Source organism: Phyllopteryx taeniolatus, chromosome 7 (assembly GCF_024500385.1).
Source record: "Phyllopteryx taeniolatus isolate TA_2022b chromosome 7, UOR_Ptae_1.2, whole genome shotgun sequence".
Lineage (NCBI taxonomy): Eukaryota > Metazoa > Chordata > Actinopteri > Syngnathiformes > Syngnathidae > Phyllopteryx > Phyllopteryx taeniolatus.
In genome coordinates this window covers 1,136,472-1,152,505 of record NC_084508.1, presented here as the reverse complement: position 1 = coordinate 1,152,505, position 16,034 = coordinate 1,136,472, and the positions used below count along the sequence as shown (strand labels likewise).

Sequence of the window (16,034 nt, the reverse complement as noted above, 5' to 3'; positions counted from 1 at the left end):
GGCTTTATACGATCAGGATTTTTGGGACCGATCAGCGAGTTTAAAAAAAAATGATCACCGATCCGATCACAAGATGGAGCAATGTGTCTATTTAAATGACTTGTTCATTTACTGTATATACTTGTGTACTGTATACTGAGTATCTTCAAAAGTATTCTCTATTCAGGTCAAACCAATATTACAACATGACAGAAATAATGCTAACTTACTGTAATTAAATTACTTTATTGTAATTAAATTACGACACACACCGAAACTTTAGAGCATGATTCGGCATATCGCCGACATGTTTACGTACAACCGTTAGTGCTAGCACTAGCTTTCTAGGCTACATAACGTTTTGTTGCCTGCTTGCAAGAGGTATTGTATTAAAAGTACGTGAACATACCTCAAGCAATTCTTGAATGAATGTCCTCTCCTGAGCACCGGTGACCACCAGCACACTTTTTTCCCCATTTTGTTCTTACAATACACGCGATTTAAAAAAAATGAAAAATAAAAAAGACTTTATTAGCGGTCAGATATTTACAGTACTATGTAAAAAGACACACGACAAGGCTAAAAATAAAGTAACTTTTGAATTCCAATATACTGTACAGGATGGCAACGCGGAGTAAATGTCTTTTGTGAAGCCGATCAATGATGTAATTGATTGGAATGATGACATTAAAGATGATCAGCATAAAATGCTAATTATCAGCCGATACCGATGAAGCCGATCAGATCGGTGTAAAGTCTACTGGCAAGAGCATCATTATATTTCATGTTTGCAAGGCATGAAGTTAAAACAGTCAGTCGGTGTTCTACTGTGATATGTTTTCATTTTTACAATTCAGTATTAAAGATTTGTTATTCATATGAATTAATCACAACATTTAGGCCTGGGCTACTTGTTTATTGTTTGTAGTGGCTGTATCCAATGTTGTGTTGGTCAGAGTAAAATGATTTATTTCTTGAATTTAATGAATAATGCCGAAGATAACAAACTTACCCGCAAAATTCGCATTCTCAATTGTAATCACAATTTGTTTTAAAAAACAAACAAACAGAATTAAGAGTATTTTCCCAAATCGTTTAGTCGTGATTGATGACTAGGTTGGTTTAATTGAGCCCACATCATTAAAAGATTATTGACTTCCCAGTGACAAGAACTGGCTAAGTGTGGCTAAAGGTTTAGCCACATGATGTTGTGGCTAACTACACACGCGTGGCTGGGAGATATTTATACTGTTTAGCCACATTGGCTCAAAGGTTTATGACCCAGTGCCCTCCCTGAAACACTATAAACACTACCAACACTGTCCAAACTCGAGTATACAAAGATTATCGCACGACTCGTCACTTTAAACTGCATACACTCCTTGAAGTCTCGGCGCCCTTTGCACAATGGTCATTGCACCGGACTATTGCAATATTAGTCATTCGAACTGCTCTAAGTGCTAGAGGACTCTGCATCTTTTTGCACAATTGTCAAAAAAATAAAAAATAAATAAATGTACCGGCATTACCAGATAACTAGCAACCCTTTACTGCTCAGTGACTTTTTTTTTTTGTCAATGTCTTTCTGTCTCCAGAGTGTTCTCTGTCAATTGACTGTCTGTTGTCGTACTAGAGCGCCTCCCACTACCGGAGACAAATTCCTTGTGTGTTTTTGGACATACTTGGCAAATAAAGATGATTCTGATTCTGAACTAATAAATTCAATTTCAAATTATACTATTCAGATTATAGGCTCCAGCACGCCCGCAACCCTAGTGAGGAGAAGCGGTAAAAAAAAATGGATGGATAGTTTTTGAATCCAATTATTCAAATTCAAATATAAACAATTCAAATTCAGTTCCTGCTGGCACATATTTCAGCCCATACCTTTCTTTTTACAAACAAACAATTTGAAGTGTTGACAATGGCTTGCTGTCTTTGATGATGCAATGTTAATGGTTCAACAAACATGCCATTTTTTTTTTGTTTAATGAAAAGTAATGGTTTTGGAGATGCGAGGATTCTGCCCGACGCCAGCGCTTGTGTAACTTGGACAATAACAGAGAATTCATTAATGAATATACAGAAATAACAGTTTCTCAACAGGTTTTGGTTTTAAGTAATTCTTTTTTGGGGGGGGCACAATTTCATTCTGGCATTCGAAAACGCAGTTTCACATGGTACGGAACATGTCGCCATTTACAATAATGCAAGAACAAGACTAAATTGGTGTACATTAATTTTTGTCTGTCCCATTGTGGTGTTGTTGTACTCTATTTCCTTGGAACACAATAAAAACGTCACCTTTGAATAGAAGCATAAAAGAAAGTTCTTGATAAGCAAACCTAATGGATCTGAAATAATGTTAGATAGATTTAGCTTACCTTATTAGGGGTTGTTAAATGAAAATGTTCCCACACATGGGAAAGTAAACTCTCCCAAGATGGATCCACCATCTTATCCATCCTTCTCTCCTCCCTCTCTTGAATCTTCAATCTCTGACTTTGTCTCTCTCTCTCTTGCTCTCTGACTCTCTCATACGCTCGATCAACTCTCCAAACTTGTTGTCGCATTGCCCATTTGCCACCTCGCCAATGGCTAATTGCAACAGGATGTGGCAATGCGAACAGTGCCCACGTCAGCGACGCTGGCGAATCAGAATTGGCCACGTCAAAAGCTTCCTGATCAAAGTTGAAGTGAGCGCGCTCATTCTGGCGTGTGTGAACGGTGTTTAGTTTTTTTCTCCCCACTTCATGAAATGCTTCGATCCGCCGTCAACACAATGCTGACGAAGCAGAAAGGTTCACGGGCGATGCCGCTGCTTGGCACCAAATTGAAGCATAGCACTGCGCGCAACGTACATTTGAAGTGTCGATGGTCAACGTGTCCTGCAATTCACATCAGTTCTCGCTGCTAGCTAGTTGCCTTCATCATCAACACACTAAGCACAACTTGGCTTTCATGCAGAGCGCCCGCATAACTGGCTCGGCCCAGGGCCGTAGCTAGTCCTTTGGTGGCCCAAGGAACTTTCCCCACCAACCCCCTCACCACATCCACATTAATTGAAGTATTGTACTTCAGTTACATTTTGACAAAAGGTGAGCTACAGGATGTGATTTAGATCACTTTTTCCTGCTTTTGAAATGTGTTACAATTACTCACATCGTGGTGATAAAAAGTGTCACTTGTGTCACTCTCCACTTTTACCTCTATACTCAGCTGATACTGTCAGCAGTGCTTCTGCTACTGGCAAGTAGGCTTTATACGATCAGGATTTTTGGGACCGATCAGCGAGTTTAAAAAAAAATGATCACCGATCCGATCACAAGATGGAGCAATGTGTCTATTTAAATGACTTGTTCATTTACTGTATATACTTGTGTACTGTATACTGAGTATCTTCAAAAGTATTCTCTATTCAGGTCAAACCAATATTACAACATGACAGAAATAATGCTAACTTACTGTAATTAAATTACTTTATTGTAATTAAATTACGACACACACCGAAACTTTAGAGCATGATTCGGCATATCGCCGACATGTTTACGTACAACCGTTAGTGCTAGCACTAGCTTTCTAGGCTACATAACGTTTTGTTGCCTGCTTGCAAGAGGTATTGTATTAAAAGTACGTGAACATACCTCAAGCAATTCTTGAATGAATGTCCTCTCCTGAGCACCGGTGACCACCAGCACACTTTTTTCCCCATTTTGTTCTTACAATACACGCGATTTAAAAAAAATGAAAAATAAAAAAGACTTTATTAGCGGTCAGATATTTACAGTACTATGTAAAAAGACACACGACAAGGCTAAAAATAAAGTAACTTTTGAATTCCAATATACTGTACAGGATGGCAACGCGGAGTAAATGTCTTTTGTGAAGCCGATCAATGATGTAATTGATTGGAATGATGACATTAAAGATGATCAGCATAAAATGCTAATTATCAGCCGATACCGATGAAGCCGATCAGATCGGTGTAAAGTCTACTGGCAAGAGCATCATTATATTTCATGTTTGCAAGGCATGAAGTTAAAACAGTCAGTCGGTGTTCTACTGTGATATGTTTTCATTTTTACAATTCAGTATTAAAGATTTGTTATTCATATGAATTAATCACAACATTTAGGCCTGGGCTACTTGTTTATTGTTTGTAGTGGCTGTATCCAATGTTGTGTTGGTCAGAGTAAAATGATTTATTTCTTGAATTTAATGAATAATGCCGAAGATAACAAACTTACCCGCAAAATTCGCATTCTCAATTGTAATCACAATTTGTTTTAAAAAACAAACAAACAGAATTAAGAGTATTTTCCCAAATCGTTTAGTCGTGATTGATGACTAGGTTGGTTTAATTGAGCCCACATCATTAAAAGATTATTGACTTCCCAGTGACAAGAACTGGCTAAGTGTGGCTAAAGGTTTAGCCACATGATGTTGTGGCTAACTACACACGCGTGGCTGGGAGATATTTATACTGTTTAGCCACATTGGCTCAAAGGTTTATGACCCAGTGCCCTCCCTGAAACACTATAAACACTACCAACACTGTCCAAACTCGAGTATACAAAGAATTATAAAGAAACACAAAAAACAACAACACAATTTGAATGGAGCCTGAGGGGTTTATGTTTATATTGCTGTCAAACCAAAATCTGAACCACTGCCTGAAACTGTCATGTGGTACAACCAGCCAGCAAGGCTTCAAACATCATCATTTTTGGCTCCTCCGCTAAATGAAGCAGGCCTCGATGCGTGCTTTGCGGAAACGCCATCTCCATTACTCAACACATGCTTCAAAGCCTCGGCACATCTCATAACATCACTACAAAATAGTTTCATCTTTTCATCTAAATATTTAATTTCAGTCTTTGTGTTGATTGACAGTCTTGCATGGCCCTTGTTCCAAAAACATCCAGTGACTTTGGTAAAGACTAGCTCTGGAGAAGTACTGTACTTGATGAAATTAAAAAAAGTGTTTTGCTTCGCAGGGCAACAACAAATAACAAAGTAAAAGAGACAGTGGCTCTGGAACTCAGCTATGTGAACTCTAATCTACAGTTGCTCAAAGAAGAACTCGAGGAGCTTAACAGCAACATGGAAGTTTATCAGACAGATAGGTATTCTACACACACACACACACTCACAGATTGTCAATTAAAAAACAATGTTGCTACTTTCATACCAGATGCGGAAGTTTGTTTCGCTCTGCATCCCTCACATGAATTTGATCGTGGGAGTTGTACATTGAACGCATTTGCTCCATTTGGGCCACATTTAATGCTCCTCCCCAACACAGTCCTCTACAGTGGGTTGTCGGTGCGCTCATATCCCAAGACAGTGTGCTGAGAGCGGCCACGGCTGGTTCCTTTTCCTCCTCCCCTTCCTTAAATTATTCCCCTTTCCAGCCCTGCCAGCCCCCGACTAGTGGCTGCCAACAAAATGCTGAGAGCGGCGGCCATGGCGGCTGGAAGCATGTCCCGTCTACATGGCTGGCCCTGTGCTCACTATTCTCCACACCGATTAGCTGTCACAACAAAATTTGTGCCTTGTAGTTCTATTCTCCCAACAGCAAGTGAATGGATGAAGAAGCCAAATTTTTGTGTGCTCGTATCAAACACGGCATACTCATTGCCCATTGACTTTACATGTAATCACGCCACGTGAAACATCCAATTCGCGTCCGGTGTGAACGCACACGCAGGGTTGCATCTGTCAAACGGGTAAGATAGTCACACAATTCATTTTGCGCTTTTCTACTCAAACACGCAAAATACTGGCTGGAGTAGATGCAAATGAATGTATTTATTTAACAATCCTGACTCTCAGTAGCACATGGAAGAACCAATAACAGCAACAACAGCCTGACATCTCCTTATGCTGGTCACCAGCCTGGTCACACACTGCTGTGGGATGCCATCCCATTCTTTAACTAGCATTTATCTCAAGTCAGCTAACGTGGTTGTGTTGGTAACTTTAGCACAAACAGCATACCAAAGCTGATCCCACAAGTGTCCAGTGGGGTTGAGGTCAGAACTGCTGGAAGGCATCCTCTCCACTCACAAATTCTGGAGGTAGTCTCTGATAAACCCCGCTCTGTGGGGGTGAGCTTTGTCATCTTGGAGGATAGAGTTCGGTCAGTACTAATCGGAGTAGTCCATAGAAGTCTCCTCCTCTTCACTAATAGGAGTCATCATAGTATGAGGAAGGCACCTCCTCGCCCTCATTGTAGTCTGAGGCCTCTGATGAAAGGTGGGACAGAGTTGCAGGGGCAGTGCCCCTGGCAGGAGTGGGGTTCTTGGAAAGTTGATTATGGTGGTGACAATGAAAGTCCCTGATGAGCCAGTCACTCGAAACGTGATCCAGGACCTCCCCTCAAGTTCTGCAGGCCTCTCCCGTGGCAGCGGGAGCAAAGCAGATGGCTAACCCCGGTTGTTGAAGTGAGGTGGCGGTGGAGAAAGAGGAGCAGCAGAAAACAGAAGACTCTCCTGGACAGCCTTGATTCTGGAGACGTGAAATGTTGGTTGGACCCTCACTAACCTGGGCAACTTGAGTCTTATAGTCACTGGGTTGACAACCTTTTGAACCTTGAATGGCCTAATGAACTTGGGTGCCAACTTGTTGGACTCCATCCACAAGGATAGGTAGGTGGGGGCCTCAGTCCATAGCGCTCAGGAGAGTGGAGGAGGGTGTTCCGGGCTTGGGCCCATGTCTGACGGCAGCCTGGGCGGATGGGCAGGAGACCTTTTTCTCCAGAACGTGGAACACTGGAAAGGTGACATCCCAGTGGCAGAGCTGGTCAGTGTTGTGGGCATATTCAACCAACAGCAGCTGTCAGGACTAGGTTGAGGGGTTCTTGGAGACGATGCAGCGTAGAGTCATCTTCATCTCCTGTTCCCTTCTCTTGGTCTCTCTGGAACCTCGATCACAGGCTGACGGTGGCCCCAATGATACCACAGAGCTCACTCCAGAATCCCAATGTGAACTTGGGTCCCTGGTCAGATATTACATTGGTGGGGAGACATGTTGCAGGACTAGTTCAGTTCTCACCTTAGGCACAGACAAGAAATGGGCTTTCTTGCTTAAGCAGTCAACAATGGTGAGGATAGTTGTGTTGTCGTCAGATGGGGGAAGGCCCGTAATGAAGTCCACAGAGATGTGGGCCCAAGAGTGATGTGGGACAGGGAGGGGGAGCAGGAGGCCAGCGGGGGCTTGGTGTGAGAGCTTGTGCTGACTGTAGACTGGGCAGTGTTGACAAACTCCTACGTATGTGTCCTCTTCAAGGGTGCCCAAGAACCGCTGGAGGAGGACATCACGGGTTCTCTGTATCTCTGGGTGGTAGGCACTAGGCCCAGGCTAGCCCATAGGGGTAGACCTCAACCTCTCCTTAATCTATCAGGTCAAGGTGGTGATCACGCGGAGGGAAAGGAGGATGGGTTTTGCCCCAGCGACAGAATCCTCATCCCTCTGGAACTGGCAAAACAGGTGTCAGGTTTGACGTTGTGGGACACAGGATAGGCAGAGAAGTGGAAGTGGGTGTAGAACAGGGACTGTCAGGCCTGACGTGGGTTGAGTCTCTTAGCTGTTCAGGTGGTGTTCAGAACGTTCATGGGGTTAGTCCATAACAATAAGCCAGTGCCACCACTACTCCAACACCAACTTGAAGGCCAGCAGCTCCCTGATTTCAGTGTCATAGTTTCTATCAGCAGGTGACTGTCAAACACAATATATTTGGATCCCAGAGCAAAACAACAGAAGATGCATGTTTACAGACTTTAATCAACAAAGGGAGCACGCTGACGTGAAAAGATGACTATAAACAGAAAGTGACGTGACAGAAGGGCAACGTGAAAACCATCTAGCGACCGGTACTTAAATAAGGACGGTGGACGGAGAGCCACAGGAGGAAAACACTAAAGGAAGCTAGGAGAACAAACTCTAACCTACACAAGGAAGAGAAACAAGAACAGAAAAACAAAGTAGTACTTACTAGAAAAATAGCAGACAAAAACAGCTACTGGCAGGACGGAATGAACGTGGGAACGCGTGAGAATGTAACAAAGCTGGCAAGGTAATGGCAACAAGCGAAGTACAATTTCTCTGCGTTTTCCTCCTTCGTGTCCCATGCTAAAATACACTGCTGATGACAAAATCACCAGAAGCTGCATCGCGAGAGACTCCGCCCACCGACCTGCACCCAGGGTCTGCAACACAACCGAAAATTCCACACAAGAAACAAGTAAACAAAACAGGATATGCCCGTGACATTTTACAAAAGAAAAAGTAACAAGGGTGGAAGGTGGTGGGAGGGTGTTATAATATAGTTATAGTTATGTTTTATCTAGGTTTGACCAATGGAACATCCCATACTTTCAATTAAATGAATTCTTATTTATGATTCATGCTGGTATGCTTGAAGTAAATGTTGCTCTGATGTATTTATTTTTTTTCAAATTAAGACTTCCATTTTGATGCTTTATGATATAATGCATCAAATTATTGCATTTTCAGACTTACAGTTATTAAAACACACCCGCGTTTCAGATGTGGTATTTAGAGACGCAAAACCAGCAAGTCCAATTAGTCTCAGATTTGATAAATCAGGTTGGACGCTCTCAGAATGCACACACTTGACAGCCATTGTAATTGGCAGGGCAAGTTCTGGCTAACGTACCTTCTTGGCTCACCTGTCATCATATTGAAAGTCTTACTGCAAGCATAAATCTGTCTAGATGGATTTTCTGTCGTCTTTCTGTTGTTTCGACTGACCCCGATGTCGGGATAGTAATGCAGCAGTCGAACTATTTCTTCCAACCACCAAAGTTCTTTTTTTTTAACCAAAACCTTTCTACACACCATTTAAAATTACACAATACATAATCATGCTCTATTATTTTTCACAGTGAGGCTGTGAATGTTCCCATGATCCCACTGGGTTTAAAAGAAACCAAGGAAGTAGACTTCATCATCCCGATACAGGTAAAGCTGGGCTCATCAAGTCATCTACTGCTTCTTTTATTTACATTCATTCAGTAAATAGCCTGATGATACGTGAAATGGGTTACAGGAATTGCGTTTGCTTTTAAAGCAATTTTGAGGTGCCTAGTACAGTTTGACAACAAATTCCTTATACACCACTTTTGACTGTACATCGTACATATTTCTTTTAACAATTTGCTAGTAGTACAATGGCATACAATCTGTGTCAAATAATGACGATGTATTTTTTCCCCATCTATTTTCTTAATGTCAGCTGTAAACAATTTTATTCCCTTGCAGGACTTCATCTGTGAGCACTATGGAGAGGACAGTTTACGCTATAATAATGAGATAAAAGAGTTTATGGACCTCAGACAGGTAAATCTACTTTTAATAGATTCACACAGTTTTTTTTTTTTACATGTATAGTCATTCCACGTGTTTTGAAAATGTCGAATTGAAACTTCAGCTAGAGCAATAAGTTATGCACAACAAACTTTAAAATAACCTATGTATTTCTTACTCCTTAGAAATATTGTGCGTCTCAGAACCAAAAAGCTCTTGAAAATCTGATTTCAATTTATATATTTTTGTGTTGTTGTTTTTGTTTCCATCTAGGCCATGCGTACTCCCAGTCGTAATCAGACTGGTTTGGAGTTACTGATGGAGTACTACAACCAACTGTACTACCTGGATCAGCGGTTCTTTCCGCCACATAGGAACCTGGGTGTGCACTTCCATTGGTAAGACTAAACCATCTTTCTATTAAAAATGATAAAATCTTAACAAGGTGTAAAATTCTATATACACTGGATAGTTAAATAATTAATATTGCACGAAGCACTTGTTATAGGTCTAAAAATAGTGAATGAATCAAAGTTAGTAAAGTCACCCACCTTGCATCGATTGAATGTGATTCATTTTATGGTGGTCCCACGAAGCATTTCGTGATAGTGATGTTTCCTAAAATATAATTCAGTTAAGCACATCTGCCTCACAGTTCTGAGGACCGGGGTTCAAATCCCGGCCCCGCCTGTGTGGAGTTTGCATGTTCTCCCTTGTGCCCTGCGATTGGCTGGCGACTAGTTCCGGGTGTACATCGCCTCTCGCCCGAAGATTGCTGGGATAGGCTCCAGCACGCCTGCGACCCGAGTGAGGAGAAGCGGAACGGAAGATGAATGAATGAATAATTCAGTTATATTGCGTGCCATTTGTGATTTGTAGAATAAAATTATTCTAATGAAGGCAATTCAGATGTAAAAACAATATCCGATGAAAGATAACACTTCTTAAGCCCCCCTGTAGTCCACTGCACACACAGCACTGCAATTATCTACACTGTAATACACATTTATTGTGAAATAACACCTGTACAATTTAGTCAAAAGACGAACAGAAATCCTTTTTACGAGATGCTCAACTTCATTTCTAGAGCACTTCAACAACTGCAGCTCTTACAGTGTTGTAAACAAAATATAGAACACAATCATTAAAATAGGAGTAATAATACTCAATAAATTAGAATAGTGTCCAAAGCTTAATTTAGTTAGGTAGATAAATTCAAAAATTTTATCTCACAGAGAAGCATTACACACTCTCAGAATGAAATAGTTCATGAATTTATATACAACCCCAATTCCAATGAAGTTGGGACGTTGTGTTAAACAGAAATAAAAACAGAATACAATGATTTGCAAATCATGTTCGACCTATATTTAATTGAATAAACTACAAAGACAAGATATTTAATGTTCAAACTGATCAACTTTGTGTTGTTTTTAGCAAATAATCATGAATATTGAATTTTATGGCTGCAGCACGTTCCAAAAAAGCTCGGACAGCGTCATATTTACCACTGTGTTACATCACCTTTTCTTTTAACAAATTCAATAAACGTTTGGGAACTGAGGACACTAATTGTTGAAGCTCTGTCGGTGGAATTCTTTCCCATTCTTGCTCGATGTACAGCTTCAGCTGTTCAACAGTCCGGGGTCTCCGTTGTCGTATTTTACGCTTCATAATGCGCCACACATTTTCAATGGAAGACAGTGAACTGCAGGCAGGCCAGTCTAGTACCCGCACTTTTTTACGACGAAGCCACGCTGTTGTATCACGTGCAGAATGTGGTTTGGCATTGTCTTGCTGAAATAAGCAGGGGCATCCATGAAAAAGACGTTGCTTGGATGGCAGCATAGGTTTCTCCAAAACTTGTATATACCTTTCAGCATTAATGGTGCCTTCACATATGTGTAAGTTACCCATGCCATTGGCACTAACACACCCCCATACCATCACAGATGCTGATTTTTTAACTTTGCGTCCATAACAGTCCGGATGGTTCTTTTCCTCTTTGGCCCGGAGGACACGACGTCCACAATTTCCAAAAACAATTTGAAATGTGGACTCGTCGGACCACAGAACACTTTTCCACTTTGCATCAGTCCATCTTAGATGAGAGAGAAGCCGGCGGCGATTCTGGGTGTTGTTGAACATGATTTGCAAATCATTGTATTCTTGTTTTATTTATTTTTAAAACAATGTCCCAACTTCATTGGAATTGGGGTTGTATATATGTATGTTTAATTTTGATGATTGTCAGTTACAGCAAATGAAAGCCCAAAATTCACCATCTCTAGAAATTAGATTATTATTATTATATTCTCCGTCATCCAGGTCATGGTATTTCGTCAAGGTTGAATCAAGGCAACTGGACTGTTCTTGTTTGTAGCGGATATTTCACCATTAATCCAAAAGGCTTCTTCAATTCTAAATTTTTAGGTATGGCGTCCCACTATTTTTGCCTCCGTGGGTGTACCCTGGGCGTGGTCAACAGTAGGGTGGTGTTGTTGCCCAGTGTGGTTCGTGAAACGACCATTCTGCTTAACCAATCAGTTGTTTATTGATTGGTTAAGCAGGAGAGAGACTAGAGATTAGAAAAGCCGTCTCGAAACAGAGGAGGAGGTTTGAGGCATCACCTATCGTCTGCCTATAACAATGTCCTGACAGCTCTCATCTGGTGTTGTCTATTTGTTTCAGAATACAGGCTGCAATTGACTGCAAAGTATTTGCAACCAAGTACCATATTTTCACGACCATAAGGCGCATCGTATTAAAAGGCGCAGTCTCAGTTACGGGGTCTATTTCTGCATTTAACACATACATAAGGCGCACCGTATTATTGGGCGCAGGCATGGTAAAACATGCTCGCTTAAAACATACGATAGCATGCATGCACACTAAAACAATGTTTTTAAAAAGGCAGCGGGAGCAAAACTGAGTTCGGTTGTACTTTATTGAAGTATTTAACAATGTACTCACGTTATTTTTTTGATCAATCCTCATCCACAAATCCATCAAAGTCCTCATCTTCTGTATCCGAAAGGAACAGCTGGGCAAGTTCTCCATCAAACACGCCAGGTTCCCTCTCGTCATTGTCGGAGTCAGTCTCGTTGCCGTGCGACTCCTCAGAAATGATGCCGGCTTTTACGAAAGCTCGAACAACAGTGCAAGCAGACACGTTAGCCCAAGCACCCCCAATCCATTCACAAATTGTGGCGTAACTCGCCCAGCGCTGCCTCCTAGTCTTAGTAAAACTGTGTTCGCCATCTGTCATCCATCGCTCGCAACTTCACTTTGAATGCCCTGTTTACACCGATGTCCAGCGGTTGGAGTTCATTAATCTATTGCTCGAGTTGGTCTTCCAACTCGGGCCACGTCGCCTTGTTTCCGCGGAAACTCAGCTTCGTCTTCTTGACTTGGCGAAGCTCTTTTTCCTGGTTCCTCCACTTGTGAACCATGGATTCGTTGATCTTGAATTCTCTCGCAGCTGCTCGATTCCCATGTTCCTCCGCGTAACTGATAGCTTGCAGTTTAAACTGTGCTTCGTAAGCGTGTCTCTTCGTAGGTGACATTTTCGGGGGTCCTTAGCCAAACCGATGTTGTTTTGCACAATACTGTATATTCAATAGGATAATATCACATAATTGGTAGACATAATATTAGGAAAGTTTTTTTTTATGATGGTTTCAACAAAACGCCTACTCTTAACTGCATTTGAATTTCGAAATGTCATTTGTGTCTCAGGTACGACTCTCTGACAGGCGTTCCATCAGGTCAGCGTGCAATAGCCTTCGAGAAGGGAAGCGTGTTGTTCAACATCGGTGCTTTGTACACACAAATCGGAGCACGACAGGATCGTTCCACGACAGCTGGCATAGATCGAGCTATAGATGCATTTCAGAGAGCTGCAGGTACTTAAACAAAAGCTTATTACCCGCTTTAACAGCCAAATATATATATTATTATTATTTGTACTTGAATTGCATTCATTTGGGGTTGCAGCACACAACTAGTAATAATTGTAACCACAGATTTGTTAGATGAGATGTTCTAAAAAAGATTGTTTTCCTTAATGCAGTACAGTATTGGAAAATGCTTATGCTTGATCAAATTACTGTTTATTGTGTGATTATCTTTATTGTTTGCATGTGTTTGCATCGATTTCCATGTCCTTTGTATGCATGTTTTTAGGTGCATTTAATTATCTGAAAGAGAATTTCTCCAACGCACCAAGTCTCGACATGAGTGGGCCAGCGCTATGCATGCTGGTACGGCTAATGGTGGCCCAGGTGCAGGAGTGTGTTTTTGAATGTATTACACTCACCACACAGGACACACATTTCATTTCTCTGCTGCGCCTGGCACAAGAGGCTGCACGGGTGAGTGTACGTCTATAGTTGAGCTCTCGTGTCACTTTGGGGATGGGAGATAATTACTAAGTACGTTCACATGTGTCCTGTAGGTGTCAGACGTCTACCTGCTAGTGCAACAGACTATGTCACAGCCGCTGATGAAAGACTATGTACCATTTTCATGGGCGTCTGTGGTTCAGGTCAAATCTGAACATTTCCGTGCTCTCTCACACTACTTTGCTGCGGTTGCACTCTGTGACCACGTGTGTAAGTCGCACCAACTCACGCAGGATATTTAATTCCTATTTTGTGTTTGTTTGTAACCAAGCATTGGTTGCAGTGCACACACACACACACACACGTTTTCTTGGATTATAACACAAAACCCATTCATTTATTATCTAATTATCAAAAATACAAAATTCCAAGGGGTTATGAAATGTGATTGATTTTGAACATTTCTAAATGATAAATCAAATCAACAGCTGGGTATCACTTAAATTTTACAGCTGAGAAGGCATGAGCTACGAATGCAAGATGTCAATGCAACATGCTGTGGCAAATTGTGTTATCACAGTGAACCTTCTAATGATACAATTGAAACCAGATTTTCATATACACCATTTAAAAAGACATACACGTACACGTTTATTTTCTTCACTGACATAAAATCAGACTAAACTTTTACTTTTTTTGGCTCAATTAAGATAGCAAAAATTATTTCTATTTGCTAAATGCCAGAATAATGAGAATTTTTTTTTTTTTAAGAAAAGCAAATTTATTTATATAGCGCATTTCATACACAAATTCAGCCCAATGGGGGGCACAAGTCAGTGCAAAATGTAAGCCGGTCCCAAGCCCGGATAAATGCAGAGGGTTGCGCCAGGAAGGGCATCCGTCTTAAAACCTTGTCAAACAAATATGAGCGTTCATCCAAAGAATTCCATACCGGATCGGTCGTGGCCCGGGTTAACAACGTCCGCCACCGGCACCGTCAACCTGCGGGGCGCCGTTGGAAATTCAGCTACTGTGGGTCAAAGTCAAAGAAGAAGAAGAAGAAGAGGTGGAAAGCGGGTTATTTGGCAGAAAGAGAAGAGGAAAGCACATAACCTAGAACTGAATGTGGGGACTTTGAATGTTGGGACTATGACAGGAAAATCTCGGGAGTTGGTTGACATGATGATTAGGAGAAAGGTTGATATATTGTGTGTCCAGGAGACCAGGTGAAAAGGCAGTAAGGCTAGAAGTTTAGGGGCAGGGTTTAAATTATTTTACCATGGTGTAGATGGGAAGAGAAATGGAGTCGGAGTTATTTTAAAAGAAGAGTTGACTAAGAATGTCTTGGAGGTGAAAAGAGTATCAGATCGAGTGATGAGGCTGAAATTTGAAATTGAGGGTGTTATGTGTAATGTGATCAGTGGCTATGCCCCACAGGTAGGATGTGACCTAGAGGTGAAAGAGAAATTCTGGAAGGAGCTAGACGAAGTAGTTCTGAGCATCCCAGACAGAGAGAGAGTCGTAATTGGTGCAGATTGTAATGGACATGTTGGTGAAGGTAATAGGGGTGATGAAGAAGTGATGGGTAAGTACGGCATCCAGGAAAGGAATTTGGAGGGACAGATGGTGGTAGACTTTCCAACAAGGATGCAAATGGCTGTAGCGAACACTTTTTTACAGACGAGGCACGAGCATAGGGTGACCTACAAGAGCGGAGGTAGAAGCACGCAGGTGGATTACATCTTGTGCAGATGATGTAATATGAAGGAGGTTACCGACTGTAAGGTAGTGGTAGGGGAGAGTGTGGCTAGACAGCATAGGATGGTGGTGTGTAAGATGACTCTGGTGGTGGGGAGGAAGATTAGGAAGACAAAGGCAGAGAAGAGAACCATGTGGTGGAAGCTGAGACAGGACGACTGTTGTGCAGCTTTTCGGGAAGAGGCTCTCGGTGGACGGGGGGAGCTTCCAGAAGACTGGACCACTGCAGCCAAGTTGATCAGAGAGGCAGGCAGGAGAGTACTTGGTGTATCTTCTGGCAGGGAAGGAGAGAAGGAAACTTGGTGGTGGAACCTCACAGTACAGGAAATCATACAAGGAAAAAGGTTAGCTAAGAAGAAGTGGGACACTGAGAGGACCGAGGAGAGGCGAAAGGAATACATTGAGATGCGACACAGAGCAAAGGTAGAGGTGACAAAGGCCAAACCAGAGGCATATGATGACATGTATGGCATTTTGGACACTAAAGAAAGAGAAAATGATCTATACAGGCTGGCCAGACAGAGGGATAGAGATGGGAAGGATGTGCAGCAGGTTAGGGTGATTAAGGATAGAGATGGATATGTTGACTGGTGCCAGTAGTGTGCTAGATAGATGGAAAGAATA

General features: G+C 41.8%; 1 protein-coding gene across 1 annotated transcript in view; it reads left to right on the top strand.

The window, feature by feature from the left end:
- The window catches only part of rhpn1 (rhophilin, Rho GTPase binding protein 1), a 99,442-nt gene that overhangs the window by 46,567 nt on the left and 36,841 nt on the right, over positions 1–16,034 (top strand). Inside the window, 7 exon segments of the mRNA XM_061780357.1 lie at positions 4,977–5,105; positions 8,889–8,964; positions 9,265–9,342; positions 9,583–9,707; positions 13,048–13,214; positions 13,495–13,682; positions 13,766–13,922. Of these exon segments, the coding sequence (XP_061636341.1) occupies positions 4,977–5,105; positions 8,889–8,964; positions 9,265–9,342; positions 9,583–9,707; positions 13,048–13,214; positions 13,495–13,682; positions 13,766–13,922 (920 nt within the window).